General features: G+C 38.6%; 1 protein-coding gene across 2 annotated transcripts in view; it reads right to left on the bottom strand.

Annotated features, from left to right (window-relative positions):
- Positions 1-25,367, bottom strand: part of HECW2 (HECT, C2 and WW domain containing E3 ubiquitin protein ligase 2) — a 176,624-nt gene that overhangs the window by 88,347 nt on the left and 62,910 nt on the right. For both annotated transcript variants that reach the window (XM_048952762.1, XM_048952761.1), the window contains exon 2: positions 22,110-22,450. In XM_048952762.1, coding sequence (XP_048808719.1) covers positions 22,110-22,401 — 292 coding nt within the window. In that variant the 5' untranslated portion in view covers positions 22,402-22,450. The remainder of the gene's footprint in view (positions 1-22,109; positions 22,451-25,367) is intronic.

Raw genomic sequence — 25,367 nt, 5'->3', positions numbered from 1 at the left:
GCATCACACGGATCAGCTAAGAAAGTGCACTGTCCCCCTAACCATGCAATTAGTTGCTCTGCTTGGCTTCATGCAGACCTGGGTTTTATCTCCCAGTAAATCTATCTTCACAATGACCTTATCCCTTCTCAATACGCTTCTCTCTCTGATAAACACAGTTTATCACCACATCCCCAAATACATCCCCTGTACTCCCACAACCTAGCAGCCTGAAGAGAAGCGATATCCACTGCTCTGTGTGCAAAAATACACACAATATTTCTTGTTCAGTAGGTGTTCGATTGCATCTTTTTCTTTCTAGTCACAGATGTAAAAACTTAGGTCCTTTCTTTTTCCTGGTTTGCTTTTTAACAGCTCCTGTGTCAAGGCAAAGTGAATTACAACACGCAAAGTAAAGGTGATTACCACCTGCTTTTACTGGTAAAAACCTAACGAAGTAAACCTAACAAGAAGGAAAAACTGTGTACAACTCTCCTGAGGGCCTGGTAGGCTGGGATAAAAGTATTTAGCAAAGCTAGAAACACAAGCCATGTGTTAAATAACCGTAAAATTCATTAGTGTGCTATATGATGTCAAAGATGACTTCAAAAAAAAAATCTAAACTTTTATTTCTGTGTCATATTCAATCTGCCAGTCTAGGTTTATTGTGGAATGTTTTCCATCATTTTCCCTCTTGACTACAGCCATACAGCCATTAGATAAGCACTTGTTTGCTGACAGCGCACGAGCTGCTGAGCTTGCTAGAGCTGCACACAGAAGAGGATTGCAGCTCTTTGGGAATAAAGGGCAAGCACACTTATCTGCAACCACATAACTCCTCACAAGTCTTTGCCAGAAAAACTAGAAAATATAACAAAGTATTCCTAATGTGGAAGACATACCAGCAAAGCTGTGCTTTTGTCAACACTTCCCATCCTGACCTCAGATAAATTTTGTTGGTAGATAAACACTACCAACAAAAGCACAATTTTGCTAGCACAGCTGCATTTACACAGAGGGCTTTCTGTGGCGTGACTGGGTTTGTACAGTACTCAAGTCATCTCACAGCCAGAGAAAGAAGTGAGAGGTCATTTATCTCATGTTCTTCACATTGGTCTTTATGGTCAAGCAGTTCGTGCTCATGTATGCAAGTATCCAACTGAAAAGGATACCAGAACTGCTGGTTTTTGTTGTTTTTTTTTTGCTTTGGTTTTTTGTTGTTGCTGTTGTTGGCTGGTTAGTTGAATTTGATTTTGATTTACTTTGCTTTTTTCCTGATAAAACATTTCCAAAATGGAAACAGTAAAACCACTTCAGGAAAGCCCAGCTAGTTGTGGCAGCTGGTCACTGTGGTCAGCAGTCCCCATCTTCCACCTCCTTCACAGCCCCTAATTGGGCTCTGTCATAAGATCATTATTAGCAGCCACTCAGTGGCAGAGATTCTGAGACATGTCACTTCTCTTCCCCCTACTCTCCCTTCCCCATGAATTCAAATCCCAAGGCTGTCCTGTCTGAAGCACCTCAGCTGTGAGCCACAGGTGACAATGGGGCCCTCAGTGGGATGACCACTGCTTTAAGGAGCTACACACAGCCTGAGAGAAGTGTGTGTTGGAGTGCCAAGCTGGCCACCAAATCTTGCTCTGGGGAAAGGATCTTCCCTCTGAACAGGGGAGCACTTAGCAACACCTTCACCTTACCTACAAATCCAGAAGCATCACCTCCAAGGGTGGTCCTGGCCACATAAGGAGAATCCAGCCACAAAATGACCTCAGGTGTTCACACCAACAACAACCAGGTGGAGTTCTCTGACAAACAGCACCCATTTCAGGTTTCTGAGGACTGCAATATTTGGGGTAGGCAAAGTTTGGGCAGCACTGAGCAGTCTGTGGTAGGGGAAATCACACTGATTCATCAATGATGTAACCACCTCTTCAGGGTTTAATTTTGGTAAAATCTATGTTCATGTGGAAAACAAATGAGTTCGTAGCTAACTTTTAACATAATGCAATCCACATGTTGTTCTCCTGGTACCAACTTACATGTAAAAAGAGGTTTTCTTTGTGGAACCATCAAGCAAATGCAACTGCCATAACAGAGAGGCCTTAAAATTAAGTCAAAATGACTGTTCTCCTTTTACTTCTTTTGTTTGCAAATCTAAAAATAAAATTCCATTTTGAATCACTGTGAAACATACATCTGCCCTGTAAAAGTCACACACATCACTGAAATGCACGTGTTTAGAAAGCACAAGAGATCTCAAAAAGAGACTACAAAGCAAATGCATGTTATTTTTTATAAGTACTTTGTAACTACTCTAAGTCTTTTTTGTTGTTGTTGGTCTGTTTCTATTCCTGAAATTTTTAAATCAGATACCAGAAAACAATTGTTTGGCAATTGTTCACCAAAACTCACTGAAACACTGAAACTGATGCCTTAGCATCAACCTTTTTCCCAGATTACACTTTGCAACTTGCTCCATGTTGCATCTATACTGTCTGCATAAAGCAAAGTAAATTTATTACCAGCACAGTTGTTGTTATGGATTCGCAGGGTCACCCACAATATCTTCTATTTTCTGTCTTTCCTTTTTGTTCTTCCTTCTGTTTCCATTTTCTTTCTGCTCATACAGTAGAAGCAACTATCCCTCTTTGGAAGGGACCTATCTTGAAGCAAGTATCAAACCTATTACTGCGTATAAAATAAACTATTAATCTTTTTGCCCTAATTAGCAGGAGCCACCCTAATTCTAATTAACAGAAGTCATCCCAATTCCCATGCCCTACAATTTAATAACGACATGAGTAATTTAAAAGCTCACCTCAAATTTGCAATTTTTTTAATAAGCAATGTGCTTATTTCCTTCTTTCATCTTCTCTTTATCAAACTGAAATTACAATTTATTGCTAGAAACTATATTTTATTAATGGGTTAATAAACTTCCAAACTGCTACAAAACAAGGACTAGTTATTGATCACTATCATCAACAATAATTTTACAAATCCCACTGTACTTTACTCAAGGTGTAGCAAAATTTTCAATTTCTGCATTAATATTCTATAAAACACAATCTGAATTCTCTTTTAAAATTATCCACTAATATGTTCTGATGTTGTTTTTGGTTTTTTTTTCCCCCACTCATATTCCAAGCTACATTTACATTTTAGCAAGTGTCCAGAGGAGGTCCACTAAGATGATCAGAGGACTGGAGCACCTCTCCTATGAGGAAAGGTTGAAGGAACTGGGCTTGTTTTACTTGGAGAAGAGAAGGCTCAATGGGGACTCATCGTGGCCTTCCAGTACTTGAAGGAGCATATAAACAGCAGGGGGAGTGGCTGTTTAGATGGATTGATAGTGATAGGACAAGGGGAAATGGTTTCTAACTAGGACGGGAGATTTAGGTTAGATATTAGGAGGAAGTTTTTCACACAGAGGGTGGTGACGCACTGGAACAGGTTGCCCAAGGAGGTTGTGGATGCCCCATCCCTGGAGGCTTTCAAAGGCCGGGCTGGATGTGGCTCTGGCAGCCTGGTCTAGTGGTAAGCAACCCTCTCCATGGCAGGAGGGGTGAAACTAGATGATCTTGGTGGTCCTTTTCAACCCAACCCATTGTATGATTCCATGATTCTATGAAGTGTGAGCAATCACTCACGCAGCACTAAAGCTGAGCTCAGCCACTGCAGGTTGGGACTTTGCATGTGCAACACCTCGATCGATTGGGCTCTCCAGGTACTGCTGGAATACAAACACCAACCAATCCTCAACAGCTACATCTAAAAAGTAACCTCAGTGGGTTTTTTGCCCCTCAAAATAAAGGAATTCAACAACATAGCGGCCATGCCATCAGCGGGAGCTTGCATTTCTAATCATGAACTCATAACATTCAATAGAAGATTCTCTGACCCAAGTAATTCCTTACATACATAAAACAGTTCCAAATAAATTCTGGAGAAAAAATGTTTCATTGTACACATGTAAACTGCAAGCAAACCAAAAGGCTACATTGGGTGAACTTATTTCTTTTCTAGAACAACTCAGAAGAAAGTAGAGGAGATGAGAGGTAGTATCACTTCTTAAACACTCCTGCAGGCACAAGGCATTCTAATGAGCTGAACTGCTCTCAAGCACTCTCAGCTGTGTAATGGGAAGGAATTGCTCCCTCACCAGATGGCTTGCTCTGCTGATGGCCACCAAAGAGAAAGAAGACAATCACAAAATAGGCTTAGCTGATTGAACTGTTCATGGACGCATGCCCTGCACTAGCTTTCCTGAGCACCTTTTTGTGCAGGTGAAATTTTCAACTAGAATCAGTGAAAGATTTTATATTAAGAAATACATACTTAAAAAAAATAAAAAAACCACTCTTCATTAGCAAGGGTGTAACATTCAGAGCACAAAACATTCTGAGCTACAGAGCCAGCGTCACCAAAGAGCTGACCCAGCTTTTGCACATGATGACCCATCAGCAGATTTTATGGCCAGCTAGTTGGTCATTTCATTTTGCTATTGACAGTAAATCCCTCCTCTAGGTTTCCCAAAGCTCCATTTTTTTTTCTTGGAATGAATCAGCAAGGGGGAAAGTCAGTGCCAGACACTCTTCAAGGATCTTGAAGAAACTAATTTAGGCTCTCTATCACTCCTGCAGTTTCAGCCTTTGTTTCACTTAGTGTTTATTTAACCTTGATGCTACTTTTTTTTACTATTATTTATTGCCTAGGGGGAAAGGACTAAAACAAGAAGCCCTGCATGTGGAACTCCCACAGGAATGCAAAGGAAAAAGAAAAGAGCTGTCCCATGAATACTGAGCACACCTATGGATCCAAGAAATCAGAGAAAGTCTGCCTCCTATATCCACATCTTCATCAGCTTCACTTTTGACTGTTCTGGATTATTGCTTGCAGTTTCAGATGTTGTCCAATCAATATTCTTCTTCACCTATTCCAGTCTCTGGACACTCATGGCATCAGTCAGCATTTCGATCTCCACATTTGAGTCCTTCCCCATATCTAATACAGAAACATTTCTTAAAATGCTTTTTTTCCTTGCCAGTCCCAAGTATTCTCAGTACCTTTTAGAAATCCTCCTTGTTTCCAAATTGTCAATAAAATGTCTCTGCAGTACATATCAAACAATCTTGTGGGATTTAATATTCACTTAGCAGCTGTTTTTTTTTTTTTTTTTAGGTTTACCTTCAATATTATGAGCTGCTTAAGCATCAGTGCAAACTATCCCATTGTTATCTTTGACAGCACTCGTTTCCAAGGGAATTTTTTAGAAATCCAGAATACAGAAAAATATTTTTGAATATTCTTGTGTCATTTTTCAACCTTCCAGCCATTTAAACTGCAGTAAAACCCCTTAATAAAACAGAGAAACAACCCAAGAATATGGGTTCAAATTCAAGATAGAAACAGGCACCAATGCTTCTCCCTCTTGCCTTTATTAGAGTGAAGTCATTAGCTATGATACAGGGGACACCTCTGTGCAAGCAATTTCTTCTTCCCTTTTTACAAACCACAAAACATCTAGCTTAAGTAAACAGTAATGCACTATTATTTTATTTATATGTGTGTATGTTTGCTAAGGCATCCAAACAGCTGATAAGCAATGCTGTAGAAAACCCACAGAGGAATAATAACGGATCAGCATAAAGACAGCACATCCATGCAAACAGTGTGCAAAGGAAGCCCGTTCAATCACTCTTTTTCACTGCTTTCTCACAATTACCAGTTATTTTCCTGCCCTGTACTTTCCATCTCCTCCTCACTGCCTCTTCATGGCAAGATTTACTGGGAGTTTCTCTGTCTCTTTCAGACGTTGTGTTGAGGGACACGGTTTAGTGAGAACTATTGGTGATAGGCGGATGGTTGGACTGGATGGTCTTGTAGGTCTTTTTCAACCTTGGTGATTTTATGATTATGTGATCTCATAGGTTTTCCATTACTGGAAAACTCTTTCAGGCCTTTCATCTCAAATGTTTATTCTAAAAAATCCTTAGTTCTGAATTGGCATAAAAGTAGACCTGAACAGTGGAATTTTTCAGAAATTATTGAGGTTATAGCTATTATTTGCCTTCAAATGTGCTAAGATGCTCTACTGTATTCCATATAAGTGGTATTCTATATTCTTAGCTCTGACAGGACTCCTCCTGGAGCCTGCTTCCCACTTTTAATGTGAAGGTTCAGTTTAGATTTGATATAGCTAGTAATAACTAGCAGAATTCTTATATTTGGTAATATAATTATGAAGCCCAGCAAAGCTATAAGTCAAATGTCATTTTTAAGCATTTGCTACTAATGTACGCCTGAAGTACAGTATTTTAAACCTTCTCAGTGATATTCAGGTACACTATATTCCATTACTGATAGATGACAACAAACAGCACTACTCAAACATCCAAGAAGCAAATATCCAAGAAGCAAGCAAGCAATATACCAATATTTAAAGAAAACAAAGAGAGAAAAAAGAAAAAAGAGAAAGAAGCCTATGGCTCTATAAGTAGATGAAAATGTTTTCTTAAAAAAGTAATAATAATAATAACGTTCAGATCAGTTACATTAAACTCATTAAACCTAACCCTGCTGACAGAATTTGCAAACTGAGTCCCTGGGACACAATTTTCAACTGAGCTGTGATTTTTTTTATGTACTTTTGTGTATACCATGTGCAATTGATTACATGCAAATACAGACAAGTCCCACTCAATTTGCCCCACTGTTAGATTTGGTGTTAGCAGGCTGACACAGCAGAATTTAATAGCACAATTAAGGAAACACTGTAGACACCAGAAGACAGCTTTTTTGGATGAGCATATGACTGAAGTTTGACCTAGTTCACTTCATGGAAGCACAGCATGTTTTTTTCATTCCTTTCCACCAAAGAATATAGCATGGTTACACATTGTATTAATATTCAAGCAGACACAGGATAACCCAGGAATAGTTCAGGGAGCAGCACCTTCTAAATTTGCAGATACACTTTCAAAGACACTATTTTTGCAAAGTACACAGGCACGGGAAATCTAATTTGTTCTCTTCTGCCTCAGTGCCTACAGATCTGCCACATCCCTGGCCTGATTCAGGTCCCTTGGCCTGGAGCCTGCGGCTTGTTTACTTGGCAGAAATTCACACGTTTCTGTCGGTTCTTTGCTGAGGACACCAAAGATGTTTTGCCACAACACGCCTGACAGTTTATCATAAAGGAAAGGAGGTAGCTGCAGCCACCTCATTTTGCTCATTTTTACCACCACACTCTGGATATAATCCCTTGTGCCCTGACCTAGAGCTGCAAGCAGGTAAAATGCAGACCTGCAAGTCAACCTTGTTTCAAGCAATATTTCTGTCTTCCTGTGTTCCTGAAAATTTACAATCAATAATTTCTTCATATTCTTCAGGACAAACAGTTCTATTAATTCAACACAAATGTTGCTGTAAAGCAGGAATATTCTGCCCTTTTGGCAGCTCATACGAGGGACGCACCAGCTGCTCCATCTCCATGTGGCTGCAGACTCCCAACCTCGTCACCTTCACAGGAACTCAGAATAATTATATAAAAAACTAACTACTAAACAAAACAGACTGTTTTTATATTGGGGAAGCACAGAAGGTCACAAATCTTCATAGTATCTTGGAGAAAAACTACAATACATACGTCATATGACACATTTTCACAAATAAACCAAATATGGAAGTAAAAAGCCATCACTACCCTAATCCTTCTCTCCCCAGAATAACTAATTCCACGTCCTCTTCCTTCAGAAAAAGATTTCCACTGTATTAAATGTACAGCCAGGTCTGCTGTGGAACCTGCAGTTGCAGCTCCTCACAGGTGCTTCTGTTTCACTTCAAAGGTCACATTAAAAAGCTTATAAGCCACGGCTTTACTTGCCCTCCAATAGTAGAACTGCAGTGCATCTATTGCTCAGTGCTGAGAGTTCCAGGCAAACACTGATGACAACTGAGAAATCAGAGGAAGCCAGCATCATCCTCAGCTCATTCTCTATGCAGGGGCAGGAACTTCTCCAGAGCTCTGTCCTTGGGTTTTAATTTCATACCTGCAATTATCCTGTTTTGAGATGCCCTACATACCATTTTGAGCTGATTAACACATTCTGACACCACCTCATTCTTTCCTGCTTGAAAAAAAAATAAACAGTGCTACACATGTAATTTCTCCTTTCCATTCCTCTCATGTACCGCTGGCTGTTGGCCACCTCTTTATGCAAATATATGACTGCAGCAAAGGTTGTGCAAACAACCTTTTCTCCTCCCATTGTTCTAAATCCCCTGTAACAAAAAACACCGGCTGTTCAGCAAATCCCTCTTACTGTTCCACTGCTCCACAAGAAAGATAAAGCTCTCATTGCACTGAAAATAAAATCTTTAGTACAACCTCAGGAGAAGATCAGCTCGCATGCAGTACCCTGCGCTCTCTTCCTTCTGTTGTGATCTGGATGAATTCAGATTTTTCCGAAGAGCCTAAAAACCTGACTGTATGTCATCTGTCTGGGGATGTAGTATTCATTGCTTGCAAGTAACACAGCAAAGCAGGGCAAGCTGGCTAATTAGCACTGGATCCAAATTCACAGTTGAGATCTGATCCAGATGTCAAACTTCTTAGAAGTTCAAGGTCATCTGGTCTTACTTTTAGTTTGGCTCCTTAGAGACAAAACCCCAAAACAAAAGATTTGTTGCTGTCTTCCTCATTTTTGTCCCTAAATCAATACATAATTCTTGGGAAGCCAAGGAAATCCCAAAGGCTCATCTACCCACTGCAATAGACTCATATATGTTACTAAAATGGTGTCCTCTTACTTATTTTTAAACTAAGCATTTAGGATTTCCACCAGCTGCCAATGCAGTGAATCAGCAGAGCCTCACAGAAAAACTCCCTCCTGGAACTCCTGCACCCCTGAATGGATACAGGGCTGCAGGCTTCTTATTACAGAGCAAGCTCTGCTGCCTTTGGCTGCTCTGGACGCTAAGAACATCATCAGAAAGGGCTCAAAAATTAGTATACAAATGTTTTGTGAGCAATGAAGTAACAAAAGGATATTGCCTATACAGACCTCAGCATTCAAGAGGCTATTTTAAGAAAGCTCAGTGGTACTCAACTCAGCACCTTTATGGTACACTTCTTATGTTATGCTCAAGTCCAGTTACATCCTTGATTTTGCATTAGAGATTTTGACCATAACTACATTTCTAACAGGAATGCTGAAAAGCTCCTTCACGATACTTTTTTTTCCAAATCCTTTTGGAACATGAAACATATAGAATTGGTTTTCAGAGAATATCTATAAATCAATATCCACAGAACTATCAAGGACGTCTATGATTTTGAACACAGCATCCTCTATTCAGCAGGCAGTTTATTTCAGGAGGTTGACTCATTTCCTTAAAGCTTTTTCAGCTATCTGTTGTGACTGAAAAAATTTCTGAAAATTTAATAGTGCACCAGGAAATGAGCCAACACATCCTGGAAGAAATGCATCCAATACACACACAATAAGAAAAGTCAGTCTTAGATTTGTAAAGAAATGAGAAGGAGGAAGTTCCAGGAGAACTTTAAATATATTATGCAAAACACAATGTTTGTTTCCCATCATGGTAAGTTTCTTTATGTACACTTTAAAAGCTGCACACTATGTGGCTAATCAGGAAGTTGTTTGTTGTTGGGGTTTTTTGTGTGTGTGTTTTGTTTTGTTTTTTATTTCCCTGGAGAAAAACATAAGATGAAAGAAAGTTCAAATATTTTTAGTCAATTTCCTCAATATTTAAAATATCAGCAACAATCAATTGAACAAACAAACAAATCAAAAGCTGCCATTATGCCACGAGACCTCAATTTCAAATCCCTCAGGAGTATAGAGTCCATGGTCAAAGCACACATCCCAGTACATCCCCTAAGCATCTCATTGAAATGCATAGGACACCACAGAACTACCTCCTGACAGAGCTCTGGGGATGCTGGCTACCTGGTGGTCCTCAGCCAAAGAAGCAAGAGGTTCCTACCTTGAAGCATCTCCAGCAATGTAATCAAGTGTACTCTTGGAAATGACCCACTGATTGAAGACAAAAATGACCCAGAGAAGTTAATAGAATCTTTCCAAGAACTACTCATATGCCCAGAGTTGCATGTCTTGAAATATTTGAAATAACGACAGGAACAAATGAAAAATCCAGCTGTCAAGCAATAACGCTTCCATGAAATAGCTCTTACATATAATTGTGAAGAATGAAGCCTGTGATTCAAGTATTTTCAGTATTCTCCATCCTTACATGGAAAAAAAGCTATTTTTCATTCAGATTTTTCTATACCATTATTCGTTGGACATGAATTTATCAGTTCTTTCCAAGCAGTTCTCGGAAATGAGTCTCCCCACATATGCCATCAGCAGCAACCAGCAGTGTGAGGCACTCCTATTGTCCCAAGCCCACTTCTGGGGAACTGACCAAGTGGGGCTCTCACAATGGAAGCAAACTGCACCTCAGCCCATTCACCTCAGCCCAGTGATCCAGCTTATCTAACTCCCTCCGAAGGGCCTCCCTACCCTCAGGCAGATCGACACCACCTCCCAGCTTGGTGTCATCTGCAAACTTACTGAGTGTGCGCTCAATTCCCTCATCTAGGTCATCAATAAAGATATTAAACAAGACGGGCCCCAGTACCGACCCCTGGGGGACACCACTTGAAACAGGTCCCCAGCTGGACTTAAATCCATTAATCACAACCCACTGGGCATGGCCCTCTAGCCAGTTCCTTACCCAAAGAAGGGTATACCTGCCCAGGCCACGGGCAGCCAGTTATCCCACAAGAATACTGTGAGAATGAGGAAGCAGAGCCCTTAAAGAGTCCCTCCTCCACTACTGTGAAATGAAATACTTGAACAGGGTCTTCTCACCCTTAAAAAATCACAAGACTCAAGTTTTAGGCAACTGCAATTTTTAGATGAATGCCCTTTATATTCAACCACTCAAACAAAGCTTTCATTTGTTTGCAGTGTCTATAGTTTTCTGGTGAGTAAATATCGACAAAAAGCCATGACATTCGTTATTAGTCTTGAGGAAGAAATAACCTACCTCAAAGTAAGTGGTGATTCATTCTCTGGCTAAACAGAAGACTGTTCTCAGTTGGAAATTAAAATGTTATTTTATGCTGAGGTTTGGATTAACTGTGTCTAACTGCACAGCAGCCCTAAGTAAAAAGACATTATCCAATTGCATCATGAGCAATAGCATCATGATTATCTATTCTTCATTATCTCTCATGAAGCAGATGGAGAAGATTGAAAAAGGAGCTTGGAAGATTGCCCAGAATCTCTACAATCCTCTTCACCAGGAGAGAATTCAGAATTTCTAGGATAAGTTAACTCTAGAGTAATGCATGGACAGTATAAACAGCTTTCTCCCATATTAACAACCAGGAACATTGCTACCCTGTCGTCAGAACCATCATGGAATTTTCAGAGTAATAGGAATGACTTTTTCCCCCCATACATTCCTTAGATCTTTCTCTCCACATGTACACTTTTGTAGGTCTGTAACGCAATGAATTATTTCTTTAGGTTTAAGATTTAACTCTCATACAAAAAGAATGATAATGTAGTGCTTTCTAATCCCAAATCCTTAAGCTCATCTCACGAATGAGAGCAGATGAAGCCAAATCTACTCATTGCAAGTACTAAATGGCTGTGCTGATTAATCTGGATAAGAGCAAAGCTAAAAGAAAAAAGTCTTGTGGAACACTTTAGAAGCTGCTTTATTTTATCAGTGTGCCAAAAATCAAAGTCAACTATATTATAATTATCACTAGCTGAAAATACAGGAGATAAATGCCTCAGAAGTGAAAAGCTTCTTCTCTCAGTGTTAACAATCAATAGCAAAAAGGACCACAAAATTGTGTAGACTAGAGACAGAGCTTTTTTAATTTGTGTAAATATCTTGAAAGCACATAACATTCCACGATTTTTTTGGATTCCTTATCAGAGTATTTTTAAAGACCAGTAATTCCTTGGGGACTCTGCAAGCCAATAACAGAACCTAGAATTTGACGCAGCTAGAAACAAAGGCTTACAAACTTGTCTACTCCCAGAAATACAAGGAAATTCAGAGCTTAAGCGAGCAGTAAGAGAAAGCACAATTCGGCCTGCACTCCTACTATGGCAGCCTACGAATAATATTCCATCACAGCCTCTGTGCAGGTGTAGCTGCTGCATGCTGTGGCTGAGTGTGTCTAATGGAGAATTCCAGTGTAAAAGAGACAGCTACTCTTCTCTAGCTACCTCTGCTGCTCTCCTTCATCCAACCCGACAAGCACAGAGCTGGTTGTTCCCTTTGGAGAGTAAACTCCTTGCATGTTTAGCTCCCAGCTGTACTGACTAGCAGAGCAGTACCAACCATCAAAGGGAGCAGACATATTAGGCTGCAAGACAAGCAGCAAGGAGAAAGCAAGACAGAAGTGAAACCGCGTTCTCAGTCACTATTGCTGATAATGTGCACTGTGCTCCTTGATTCTTTCATAACAGTAAAATGCGTTCCTGTAAATTTCATTTATGTTACTCTCATGTAAGTCTCTGTATTTACTCCTCATAACCTGGACTTTGCATTTCAATGCAGTTACTTCTGCTCAGCCAACAGGCAGAAAAGAGTAGCACCAAAGATAATTATCTCCACTAATCCAAAAGGTGATAATTTTTATTTAACAGCTTGAACAGGAATGCATTCAATTAAGTGTGCTGTAATTAAGACTGTTTTGTAAAATGTAAATCTTAGGTGCTAACGATTCTGAAAGTCTAGCCGAACAAAAAACAAAAGTAGTAAATCCACTGGAATAACTGGGTAAAACCCCAGTCATGTCAGGAGGGTTGTGCTTGCTTTTACTTGTAGAAAACAGATCACATTTTCATTTTTAAAGCAGAAAGGAAAATTAACTTTTCATCCTATTGTTCATGTATTTTACAAGTTAAAGATTGTAACAAAGAAATGACGTTGTGGGCTTTATATTAAATACTACCCCATAAATACCCCTTCAAACATCTTATCCATTGTTGACTTCAGTAGATCATTTCATTTCTACAAGCATCTTGAGAACAACCACCTTTAGGTAAAACTACTGAAATTCAGAGAAGCATCTATATTGATAAAATGGTCAAGTGAATCTTCCTTTTCCCTGCAGGCTATTATCTGCTGAACTATGCCATGCATGAAACTCTGTATACAAATGAAAGTACAGTGTACATACAATCTTTTCTTCCTTTTTTCAAAAAGCCATTGTTGGATATTTACGTGACAATACTTACGTCACAATAGTGACAAAATGTATTTATATATTGTAGTTTATATATTTGTGACATATTTATGTCACAATAGTGACAAGGTTATGTGTCTAATATTGCTCTATAATGTTCTCCTATGTGTATTTCATCTCATAAAGTCAAATCTGTTTAGACTTAATTGTCTTCGTATGCAAGAAATCACTTCCACATTTGACAGTAAAGATGAAACCTGGATTAAGGTCCTGATCCCACAACACACTGAACGCCTTTAACTCTTAGTTCTTTTCAGGAGTGACACCTGGTAGGTCAAAGCTTTCAGATAGAATCTGTCTGAAGTCATCCTGATGTTTGGCTCCACTCACGTATAATCATCAAAAAGCACAAGTTCCCTAAGAAAGAAGAACTCATACAGCACAAGAGTTCATATCCTATCTCTTAATATCCACTGGCAACTGAATAGAAAGGATCAGAGAATTACTGTCAGGGAAAATTTCAAACTGAATTCTTAACAATAATTTATGTAAGAAAAATTGAAACTGGTGACCTGTATCCATCGAATCTCCATCTGCATATGGTTCAGAAGAGCTTGATATTAATAGCAGTGTCCAGCACAGATCAAGCTCAAACTCAATTCTCAGACATTTACTTAACAAACAAATATCCCTTGTCCAGTTCCCTTAAGATCTGACTGTGATTATGTCATTTCCATTACAAGTTATTTTGAATACGTTCTCTAAAATATCAAATTCTGTAAAATTTCAAAATAAGCCCCCTTACATCCACTTAATTCTTTATAGTGTGCATCTTGCTTCCTCCATGAAAGGTAATGTAAATTGCTGCATCTTTTCCTCTTCTCCCTAGCGCAGTACATGGGAAACCTTTGTTGGAATCTTTATTGTATTTTTATAGGAACTGCATGCTCAAGTTACTGCATACTGAGATATAAAGGATTCATTTATTACAAAGCCAGGGCAAGAATGACAAAGGAATGAACCTAACACTTTTTTACTAACTTTCAAGGACTGCTAACACACTAGCAAATTAATGAATAATTAGTGACTTGAAATACCCCAGAAGATCGAACACTTGGACACAAACTCTTGAATGACTGCTGGACAACGAAGCCACTCTTGAGAAGAGAGTCTGACCAGACCTTGGAACAAAGCTCTGAGGTTTGGGATCTACTATCTTGAGAACTGGCTGCCCACCAGAGAGAGCCCTAGGGTCCTGAATGCTGCTGGGCAGAGAGACAAAAAGCACTGCCAGTGCAGACGTTTGCAAGCTTTGTTTATCCCAAGCAGTAAGAGCCAGCTAAGCAGTCACTGAAACTGCATTCTTACAACACTTTCGCCCCCCATTAGCACATCTTTTGTGCCAGATGTGTCTTGATGGGCTTGCTAGGAACGGGAAGCTGACTACATTGATGCCAGACCCTTCATTAACATTCTCCAGTCATAATTTAAGATCCTGTATATCCAGTACCAGCATCTGTTAAACGGATGTACTAACCATATCCACCAATAAACTGTTGTGTTCCAGCATGGATGTTTTCACCTTTTTAACTGATACCAGTTTTAATTATATTGATTAGATCCTTAACATATATAATTTAATACTCAGCTTGATAAATCTGTGCAGGTGAAGGAGCCAAAGACTTCATAAAAAATTTAAAGGAGGAATTCCAACGCTGTGCATAATGCAAAAGTAATCCATAACCTATTACTTAAATGAAACAAATCAATAGATGAACTAATAATTTCCCAAATTATGTTGAAAATAATACTGTATGGTATGTTCCTGTGATGATAGAAAACAGCTCAACGTCTTTAAAAACATGCAAAGTGAGAGCCCCTTCAAAACGAAAAGACAAAACAATGTAAGGCAACACTATGATAAAATGGAAGATTACTGATTCAGAAATGTACATTGTTTAAGATTAATCAGTGCTTATATTTGCAATCGTCCTGTCTGCTGGAACAGCCACTTGCCATCAAAAAGGCAGAGTGGGAAGCATACGGCTTTCTCTCCAAAGGATTGCAAACGCTGTCACACCAAAACCTTTTGCAGCGAAAAGACAGCGACAACAAAGCTGAAAGAGCTCTGCCTGAAGCTACATTTGTCTAGTTTTGAGGTCAGGGGTATCTCAAAAACTTGAAACACAATTAACTGAGAAGTTTAGACATTATGGCAAAATTTAATCACAACCTGAACTTCCTCCTGATACAAATATCATATTAAAATATTCTATTTTGCTTTTTAATCAGGAAATTAATTCCTTTCTTCTTAAATATGCCAAGTGTCTTGTAATTCAGTGAGAGTATTTTCATAAGGAATCTGCTCTATGCAAATAAAATACATAGAGAAAGCACTTTTATTCATTTTCAGTTTTTGCAGTGAAGAGAAGGCATTGTACTGCCCATACTGTGATTTTTGAGCAAAATTTATTGGATTACAACTAAGGAGGAGAAAGTACCAAATTTAGTGTGAGGAAAAAATTAGCTTTGCATATGGCTCAGGATCTATGAAGAAAGAACAGCATAAGATTAAAACGTAACACCTAGAAGGAAAGCTGGCATCTGAAGACCCTTGGTTTGTTCCTGATGTTTGTTTTAATCACTGTAAGCCTCATTGCATTTTACGATCCAGTTGATGAATTAGGCTGCCTCCTCTTTCCACTACCCTGCTCAAGAAGTGGCTTGCAAACTGTCACATCTTTCCATAGTACTACTAAGTCAATAGGAAACAGACTGGTGCCAATTCCAGATGCAGGCCAACGTGAGTTCAAGTTCCCTCCTTTATTCCATCTTAGGGTTTCCTATGAGGTTAAGTTTACTGTATATTTCATTTAAGCATTCATCTGCAGCACTATTTTCATGCGCACCTCAGCACACCCAGGGGTGCCTTTTGCAGAACATTGGAGCCAGAGCTAGGCTTTTTTTACTATTATTTTTCAGAGAGAACAAAACCACCACAGCGTTTAGATATTCAGCCAAGACAATGACAAAAAAAAAAGTCCCCACAGCTTGAGTCACAAGGAGTGCAAAGCCAACTTCTTGGAAGTCCAAGCCAAAACTTCTACCAAGGACCAAGCTGGCTAAGGTCTGACTCTCTTATACAGAAAGGCATATCTGCATTTTACAAACTTAAGCAACAGCCAGAACTAGGAGTGATCACAAAATAATTCTGCTATGCAGAATAACTAGCCATAAGAAAGTACTGCTCAGATTTTCGAGTAATCATATTGCTAAAAAACAGGAAGGAAAAAAAAAAAAAAGAAAAAAGTTAATAATCAGGCTTTTCCAGAAGATAATGAAGTTATTATTTTCTATGTTTTCTACAATGGAAACCAGAGAAATATGTTGAGATGAAGTACCTTAAATTTTTATTATCTCTCTGTCTAATTTAAGCCAGTATTTTATATGTATTAAAGGCAGTTTACATGAAAGCTTTTTTCTTTTTAATCTTGTCTGACGTGAAATGGAAAAGCTCCAACCTCACTACCCTAGGAGGCTTAGTATAAATGTAGATCCCATCTAAGTTGTCCTACATAGCTCAGAATCAGGTTTTTCTATCTTTCATGCCTTCTTGTTCTTTAAAAAGGCTATTGAGTATCTATGCTGCAGGTGCAACAAAAATTCAAGCAGCCTGTGTAAGACAGTTGAGGGAAATAAAAATAACCTTTGGTAACCAGCATTTTAAATGTGCTAAGTCTCTCTAGAAAAGGGGCATGCATCTCATCTCATAATCAGGACTCTGTCATCTACTGCTTCAAACGATGAAAGCCTTCAGTCTAAATCCAATGCTGCTCCAGAAAAGAAAAAAAAAAAGAATTGACCTCTTTTTATTAAGATAGAACACTGGAAATCGACCTTTACTCTTCAGATCAGGCATAAGCACAGCACCTCCACTACAATGTTTCCCTCTGAACTTCATCCTGCCCTGTCACTATCACTTGATAATCCTCACTAGTAGGCCTGAAGATGATGGGAAAAGCCCATTCCAGCCAAACTTAAAGCTGAATTCAAAATGATAAATCTGTATTTTATATTCAGCAACTTCAGGTTTCACGCAACACAGCTCAATTTACCCAAAGAGCTAATACTCAGCAATACCACTTCTCCTTTTCACATAGTCTCAGTGGGATACCTTTCTGTGCTCATATGGATGTACAATCTACATTCTCCACCTACCTTGCCTGTGGAGCTAAAAAGCTGCTTTAATAGACCTTCAAGGACAAGACTGTTCAAGAAGTGGTACTGACACATTAAAGAATTGAATCACTTTAAAACCTGAAATAGTCAGGAAAAAAAAAAGATGCTTTCCTCCACAAAAGACACCATCTCCCTCACTCACACTTTTCTTTTGTTAATTGTTAGGAATACATTTGGAAAAGAAAGAGACACTCAACAAAGCTACCCTCAAGAAGAAATCATACCAGACTTCAGCTGAAAAAGATGGTGAAATTGGAAGATAAGTATATGGGACTAAAGAAAGAGCCACATGAATCTAAAAACATTACTAAAATACAGAATTCTACATAGATATTTTTCGTATTCAAGTTCAGCTGCTTACATTGAAAAACTAAATATCAAAAGTTACCAGAGATGAGTATCTTGAGGACATGATAGTGAATGACTGCAATCTTTTCCACAAAACAGTATCATTTAGGTTGGAAAGACCCTGAAGATCATCAGTTTCAACCATCACCTAACAGCACAAGTCCATTACTGAACCATGCCATGTTCATACCCTACAGAGATGCTGACTCCACCAACTCTCTCAGCAGCCCATTCCAATGCCTAACCACACTTTTTGTGAATAAATTCTTCCAGAAATCCAATCTAAACATCCCATGGTGTGACTTGAAGCTGCTGCTTCACATCCTATCACTTGTCACCCTAGAAAAGAGACCAACATCCTCTTCACTGCAACCACCTGCTAGGTAGTAGGCTAGGCCTTTCCTCAGCCTCCTCTTCTCCAGACTGAATAGACTGAATAGACCCACTTCCCTCAGCTGCTCTTCCTATAGTGCTGTTTCCTAGTCCCTTCAATGGTTTTGATGCTCTTCTTTACAGAAACTCGAGCAATGCAGTATCACGGGAGAGGCCCAAAAATGAACACACTACTTGAGGCGGACTCTCTCCAGTGCCAAACACAGAGGGACGAGCAGTTTCCCAGTCCTGCTGGCCATACAAGTTCTGATGCAGGCCAGGTTGCTACTGGCTTTCTTCTCCACCTGGGCACATAAATACATTTTTTCCATACAGGACTACATAGGATTTTTTTTTTTCCCTTTCCCTTTTTTTTTTTTTTTTTTTTTAAACATTTCTCCCCCTTTTTTTTTTTTTTTTTCCACAAATGTGGAAACAAATCCATATGCCCTTAAAAAAATATTTTTCATTTTCATAAACATATAAAAGATTAAATATTTCTCTGACTCTATATTACACCAAGAAAAAGCTTCACCTACTATCCTCCACTGCAAGGCAATTATCCATACCACGTAGCAGGAAAACCAGTGATTGATTACTGACAGCCTTATGATCAACCATGTCGACTGATGTACCTACAGGAGTGAATTTGTATAGTGATGTATACAAAGTCTCGTAAAAAGAAAAGGATACAGCAAGCATTGAAATTCCCAGTATCCCACTGCCATTTGAACCATGCAGTAAAGCCACACTTCAAAGCACAGAAATAACTTTCTTGTAATAGAAAACAATGAGAGTGAATTGAATAGAAAATAATGAGAGTGAATTGAATAGAAAATAATGAGAGCTAATTGAATATATTAGTGAATGAAGAAGATGGTTTCCCAGAGTGTCATTTTCAATTCCTTTTACAATGGATGTACTCTGCAAAATTCATTTGACGTGACAAATTTACCTGGATTGCTCCTGACCTCTGACAGATGTCTCTGTACAAAAGCCTCAGCTCAGAATAATTTTCAGAATTTCCCCAACTATTCATTTAGAGAATTGACAACCACTCTTCCCCCTGTCCAAACAGGGATCCAGCTTTCATTATAAAAGCTAATTGTACAACCAGCATTAAAAAAAAAAAAGTCACAGGAATGTGCTTTGAGTTATGAAACGTGGGGTTTTTGTGTTTTTGGTGAGGGTGGGTTTTGGTCATTTTTTGTTTCTTTGTTTTTTAATAAGGTCAAAACATTTGCCTTTTTCTATTCCTAGCTCTCTGAAAAATGGTGCTTTACTAGAAGTGCTGGGACACTGCAGGTACAGCATCAGGCTGGCACAAATCCAGAGCTGTCCCGTGCTAGTGACTGCACAAAATCTGCGCTGCTTTCAGTAGGCAGTGCCAGAGGACAGCAACTTTGTAAGCAAAATGGTTTCCATTTGAAAGAACCAGAATGGAAAACTTCAAGCAGTACTTCAAATCTTAATAATGTGTTTGAGAACTAAGCTTCTATTTTTCAATATATTAACCCATAAACATCCTCCTCCTAAGAAAATGAAAGTGTTCTCACTTTCCCTAAGTACTAAATTTATACTGAATATTACAAGGGACTGGAAATCCTGGATTATACCCAACAGTGTTTTGGGCCAATTTGGTTTTCTCCTTGTAGTCAGTGTAAAAGCACGCAAGCATCTCAGAACCAAAGCCTGCAGGAGCAATTCCTAAAATATGTCACATTGTCTTACAAAAAATAGTCTGTATCTTATCTCTATATCTTGCTTAGATATTTAAAAATCATGCGAATCGAAGGCTTTTAGATCACACACTTGTAGATGTAGATGTTTATTTTTAAGTATGCTAGATACCATTAAGTTTATTTATAAAAGGAAAAAAAGATAGATAAACCATGTCTATCAGGCTGAATATACCCTTACCTACTCTCAGGTTGTGCAAAATGTGTGATTTCACCCTTCAAAATGATGTAGCCATCAGTCTTAAAGTTTCTGTTCAGATCTATTTTAAAATCAGTGACAAAACTCTCATCTGTGCTGATGGATATCAAGTGGCAGGGAAGAAGAAAGCTAGGTGTTGAAGGAGTTCCCAGATCTTTCACTATTTAACAAGAAATACAGGAAAACAACACCTCATACCCTGGTACTACACAGTAGTAATATGCAGTTTTTAGGCCCAAGAAGGCCTAAATTTAGCTATTCTTTATAGGATTATAAAAAGCTGTAGTAACTCAATTTTGTTTTGTGCTTTATGAGCTTCACGGCCTGAAGGTAGAAACATTTTTAATTATGAAAGTAGGATAAAATCACTAACAACCAAAAAAAAAAAAAAAAAGAAAAAAAGGAAAGAAGGAAAGAAGGAAAGAAGGAAAGAAGGAAAGAAGGAAAGAAGGAAAGAAGGAAAGAAGGAAAGAAGGAAAGAAGGAAAGAAGGAAAGAAGGGAAGAAGGGAAGAAGGGAAGAAGGGAAGAAGGGAAGAAGGGAAGAAGGGAAGAAGGGAAGAAGGGAAGAAGGGAAGAAGGGAAGTTTCTTTTTTCTTCAGAGGAAACTTTCAGTGTATTTAGAATCAGAATTTTTAAGCTTCATTTAGCAGTCTGCGTTTTATAGCACAGACCACACTTAAGGCTGCCAATGCTACTGGGAAGATTCATGCTGGTTGATTAAAGAGTGCATCATTTAGATAGTTTAAATGTTAGTACACATACTCATCTAATTCCTGGAAAAGCGCATGCAGCTTCTCCAGTAGAGCTTTTATGACCACGTAAGCATGGAACAGCACAAATGGATACTGTCCAGTTTGCAGATCTGCAGTAATTTGGAAGAAAAAATAAAATAAAAAAATCAGGCAAATAAAATGAGATCTGGAAACAGCCTTTCCCAGCAAGGAACATGAAATGATGCAGTAACAGGGTGTCATGGAAAAAGGTGGACAAAGTTCCAGTGGTCAGACCTGCTTCCACCAGTTTCTTCTGTATTCGTTTTTGGTAGGTTAAATTGACAGTTTCTTCCAATATCAGCAGTTAAATCAGAAAAGCAGTGCCAATTTGAAACAGATCATGTAACCATCCCAGTTACTGAGCACTGCCTCAATTCAGAGAGTAATTTTAGTGTGCACGAACTGGACTACTTCAGAAAGACACCAAACTCCATGTGCCTGTGATACCACCAAATAAATGGACTCCAGCCCCTTCAGACAGCTCCAAGCCACATACACAAAGCAGAAATATCTGGATCCAGGGCTGTGACTAAACACAGTACAAGGCAAAATCCCAACTTAAATATTCTCCTGATGTCTGTGTCACAGCACAAACTGCTTTGACCTACTGATCCACACTGCTAACTAATGCACACACTGCCCACAGGCCCCTGCCCATCATAGAGCTAGCTGCCTTCAGCTCTCCCCTATGAAATATATGTTCCTCTTGAACAGTGCAAGAAAGCAAAGAAAACAAACAAACAAACAAAAAACCTTTCAGAGGATTTTCTACTATAAGAATTTTTCATAAACAGAAATTCTCACCCGTTCAGAACTGATACAGTTTCAGTTCTAAAAAGAACTGGGGGAAAAAAACTGTTCAAATACATTGAGAATTTACTTGTCCATAAAACCACATCACCATGGCACAGTTAGCACATCAAATTACAAGATGAATACAGTACTTGGATTTTTTCAGTTAGTAAGCTAGTCTGCAGCAAAAGTAAACATGGGAAACTGTTTGCACATTTGTTGCTTAAGAACACGTTTCACCCTCCAGTAAATCACTACAGAACCAGATCTACAGAAATTAGAATCATGTTTTCCCATAGCTCACTGCATTAAGAAAAGCAAAGAACGACCTGAAGTGATCCACTGCAATCTTATCTCTAAAAATGATGTAACAACAAAAAAGCAAGAAACACAGAAGTACTTAAGCCAGGTTCTGACTTACCTATGTGATAAAGTCCTATCCAGTCAGTTGGATCAACTTCTTCCTTAATATCCCAGAAAATTATGAGGTTCTGAGATTGCCCCAAGGTGTATTCATACATACTGGCTGTCAAACTAGACCTGCTATCTGAGGTCACTAAGTCAGTGTCACTGTTGGCACGCTGCAAATTCATGTTCTCAGCCATGGTGCCCTGAGATGCCAAACTCTGCAGATTCTCTGGGCTTAGAGTATACCGGAGCTGTGGGTTGCGACGCCGCACAAATAGCAGATGTTCTCGTGCTGAACTGGCCATCTCTTCTTCACTTTTTTCAATTTATGTGAAGAAGTTGTTGTTCACAGATCTACGATGAAGAAGAAAAAAGACAAAGTGAGACAATGGGTTACTCAGTCAAACATTAAACATTTAAATGTTTTAATCAGGATTGTTCCTGGAGAAACTTAAAATGGACTGAGCGTATCTTTTACTTAATTTACTGCTGCAGCCACCTTATTGCTGTATAAATAAAAAATAATAAAGGCATGAATCATTCACAACAAACCTCAGACTCAACTATGTATCATGGAATATCAATTATAGGCCAGAACACAAAAAAAAGCAAAGCATTTGAGACCATCTATCAAGCACGTGTGGCCACAGAAACAAAATGAAATCTGGCAGTGGCCTGAGGAGTGAAGAAATAATAAAATCACCTTCTACCTAAGAAATCACAGCAGTTTATCATGTACTTTCACTATTGTTAGTTTCCAACAATACTTGCTGCACACTGAATGTTTAGAATCAGAGCAATGTTAAAATACTAATAATATGGTTGGATGTATCACTTCAGAAGATATATCACAGGCCTGTACTACTATAAATCATTTTGTGATAATTTTATTAAGATAGAAGGTCTTTGCTGGAATGTCATGCTAAGGTCATCACCCCATACCTCCACACACACAACCTGCATCTGATTATCTGTACTGAAGGACTAATCATATTATTGTTTGAAAACATGCCCTCACATTACTGCAACTTGAAACAAATCGCCAGAAAGAAAATATTAAAGCACAGGGAACAGCTTGCAGCAAGACGGAATTAGAAACGAGGAGCATCTTGGCATGAAGGAGATACGAAAACTCTATGTAATATGTTGTGTGTCTTTGACCAAAGCCGTTTGCCTTTTTCAAAGAGTTATAGTTCACATGGACTTATCCTTTCTTCATCTTACTGAGCAAATAAAACTGTGTCTTCAACTGGCAGAACCATCTGCTTTGAGAAGAAAACGAACAGTCCGCTCCTCTGTTTTTCAACTGAACCTGTGAAAATTATCTTGATTACTATATTCACCTGGAATACAAACAATGCATCTTCTATCTCCTCCCCATACACTCTCCATTCTGAAAATACTTTCTTCAATGTTTCTGACCAGATTGCAACTTAACTAGTGACAACATTAATTATTCCACTGCAGTGTCTCCCATCAAGGATATATAACATAAGCTTTTATTTGTAAATATAGAAATAACCATATTTAAGAAAAATGTGTACATGTACACATGCACAAAAAAAAAGATCTGAGTACTATTCTTATTAGGCTTTCATCTTTTTACTATAAGGCTAATTTAATATGTTGAAACCTTTGCCCACAGCAAAGGGGTAGAGCTAGATGATCTTTAAGGCCCCTTCCAATCCAAGCTGCTCTGTAGTTCTATTCTACGATTCCATGTGTCACAGCCTTCAGCTGTCATACGCAGATGCATTTGTTGTCTTAAAATAACCTGAGCCTAGTCAGACAATGCTGAATGCCAGCTGCTATAGCATTCCTTGTTTCAAGCAAGCAAGCTTCTGAATTAAAATAAGGTAGAGTCCACTGGAAACAAATGGATTGGATGGCCACATACTTATTATTCTAATTGTAATTGGATCTACAGTCAAATACTGCTATCAATTACATGTCTGACAACTGGTTTATTAAATAGAAACCATTGCCTGTAGAGTCCAAAAGACACTTAGTAATTACAAATAAAATCACCTACAGCACTCTGAGATCCCAAGACTACGATCAACATAATCTTAACATAAACAAATCGTATTTACGGGGTTTATTTTTATTTTCCTGTTTTTTCTTCCATCACCGCATGACTCTTACGCCTGTGTCTTTCCTTAACTTATCTTGAATTTTCTTTTTGTCACAATTTCAAAGTTTGAGTCTATCACAGATGCTTTTCCTTTTTCCAACTTTCCTTAAATTGAGATGTTTTAAAATTTTAAAAAGCAATTTTTGAAACATGAAGTTCAACTCAGCCAGTTGTATGCAATTCATTATACACTATGTGGTTCAGATTCAAACATTACAGAAAAAGAAAGAAAAATTCAGTCTAATAATTTTACATATAAAGAAGTGAAATGGAGATTATCATATTTACTTCACAAAGTACACAACACGGGCTTTCCTGGCATGAGCAGTGTTTTGGATGCATGCACAAAACATTTTACACTTGGCACTGGATGTCAGCAGGATTCAGAAACTCATTCTCTGCCCTGTTCCTTTGCCTTGGACATCAGTGATGAACTTTGCATAGTTGCCTTCTTCAGTGAACACTGGGCAGTTTGTCTCTTCATTTCTCTGTGTTATTCCCTAGAGCTGAAAATATTGGCCAACCAGGAGCAGAAGGGTATAAAAGAGATGCTCACCAACTTCCTTATGACTCACAGACACCCACAGAGATCAGATCAGCCTCAGCTTTCCCAAGCCCTTAATGAGGTAGGAGCCAGTGGACATCATCAACTCTCCAACTAAGTCGTACAATCTGCCCACTCTTTTTTCTTTTCCTTCTTTCTAGTAGGAGGATCCAGTCAACAGCACATGTTAACAGCTATATTTTAAAATTCACAATGGAAGAGAGAGAATGGGCAAGATTAATTAGCAGATGAATAGTGCACTATCAAGTTAATTTTCTTCTGTCCCACATCTGGAGTTTTACCTTGCTTTTAACTACTGTGCAAAGCAGTTTTACAACAGCAAAATTACTGCAAAACAAGTCTCATACTGGAGGAGCATATCTTAGAGACAAAGTCTGAATAGCAGAGATGTAGAAATTTCTTTGAACTGCAAAGCAGTACATTGTACCCGTGGCAACACTGACATTTGCTGGAACATATTGAAAATATATATCCAGCAGATGGACAAACTCATCCATGTATAAGCACACATGGGAATTAATTAGTGCTAGATATAACTATCCTGCAGTTTGAAAGATAAGAACAGCCCGAGA

The sequence above is a fragment of the Lagopus muta genome, chromosome 8, assembly GCF_023343835.1.
Source record: "Lagopus muta isolate bLagMut1 chromosome 8, bLagMut1 primary, whole genome shotgun sequence".
Classification (NCBI taxonomy): Eukaryota; Metazoa; Chordata; class Aves; order Galliformes; family Phasianidae; genus Lagopus; species Lagopus muta.
This window is presented reverse-complemented; position numbering and strand designations above follow the sequence as displayed.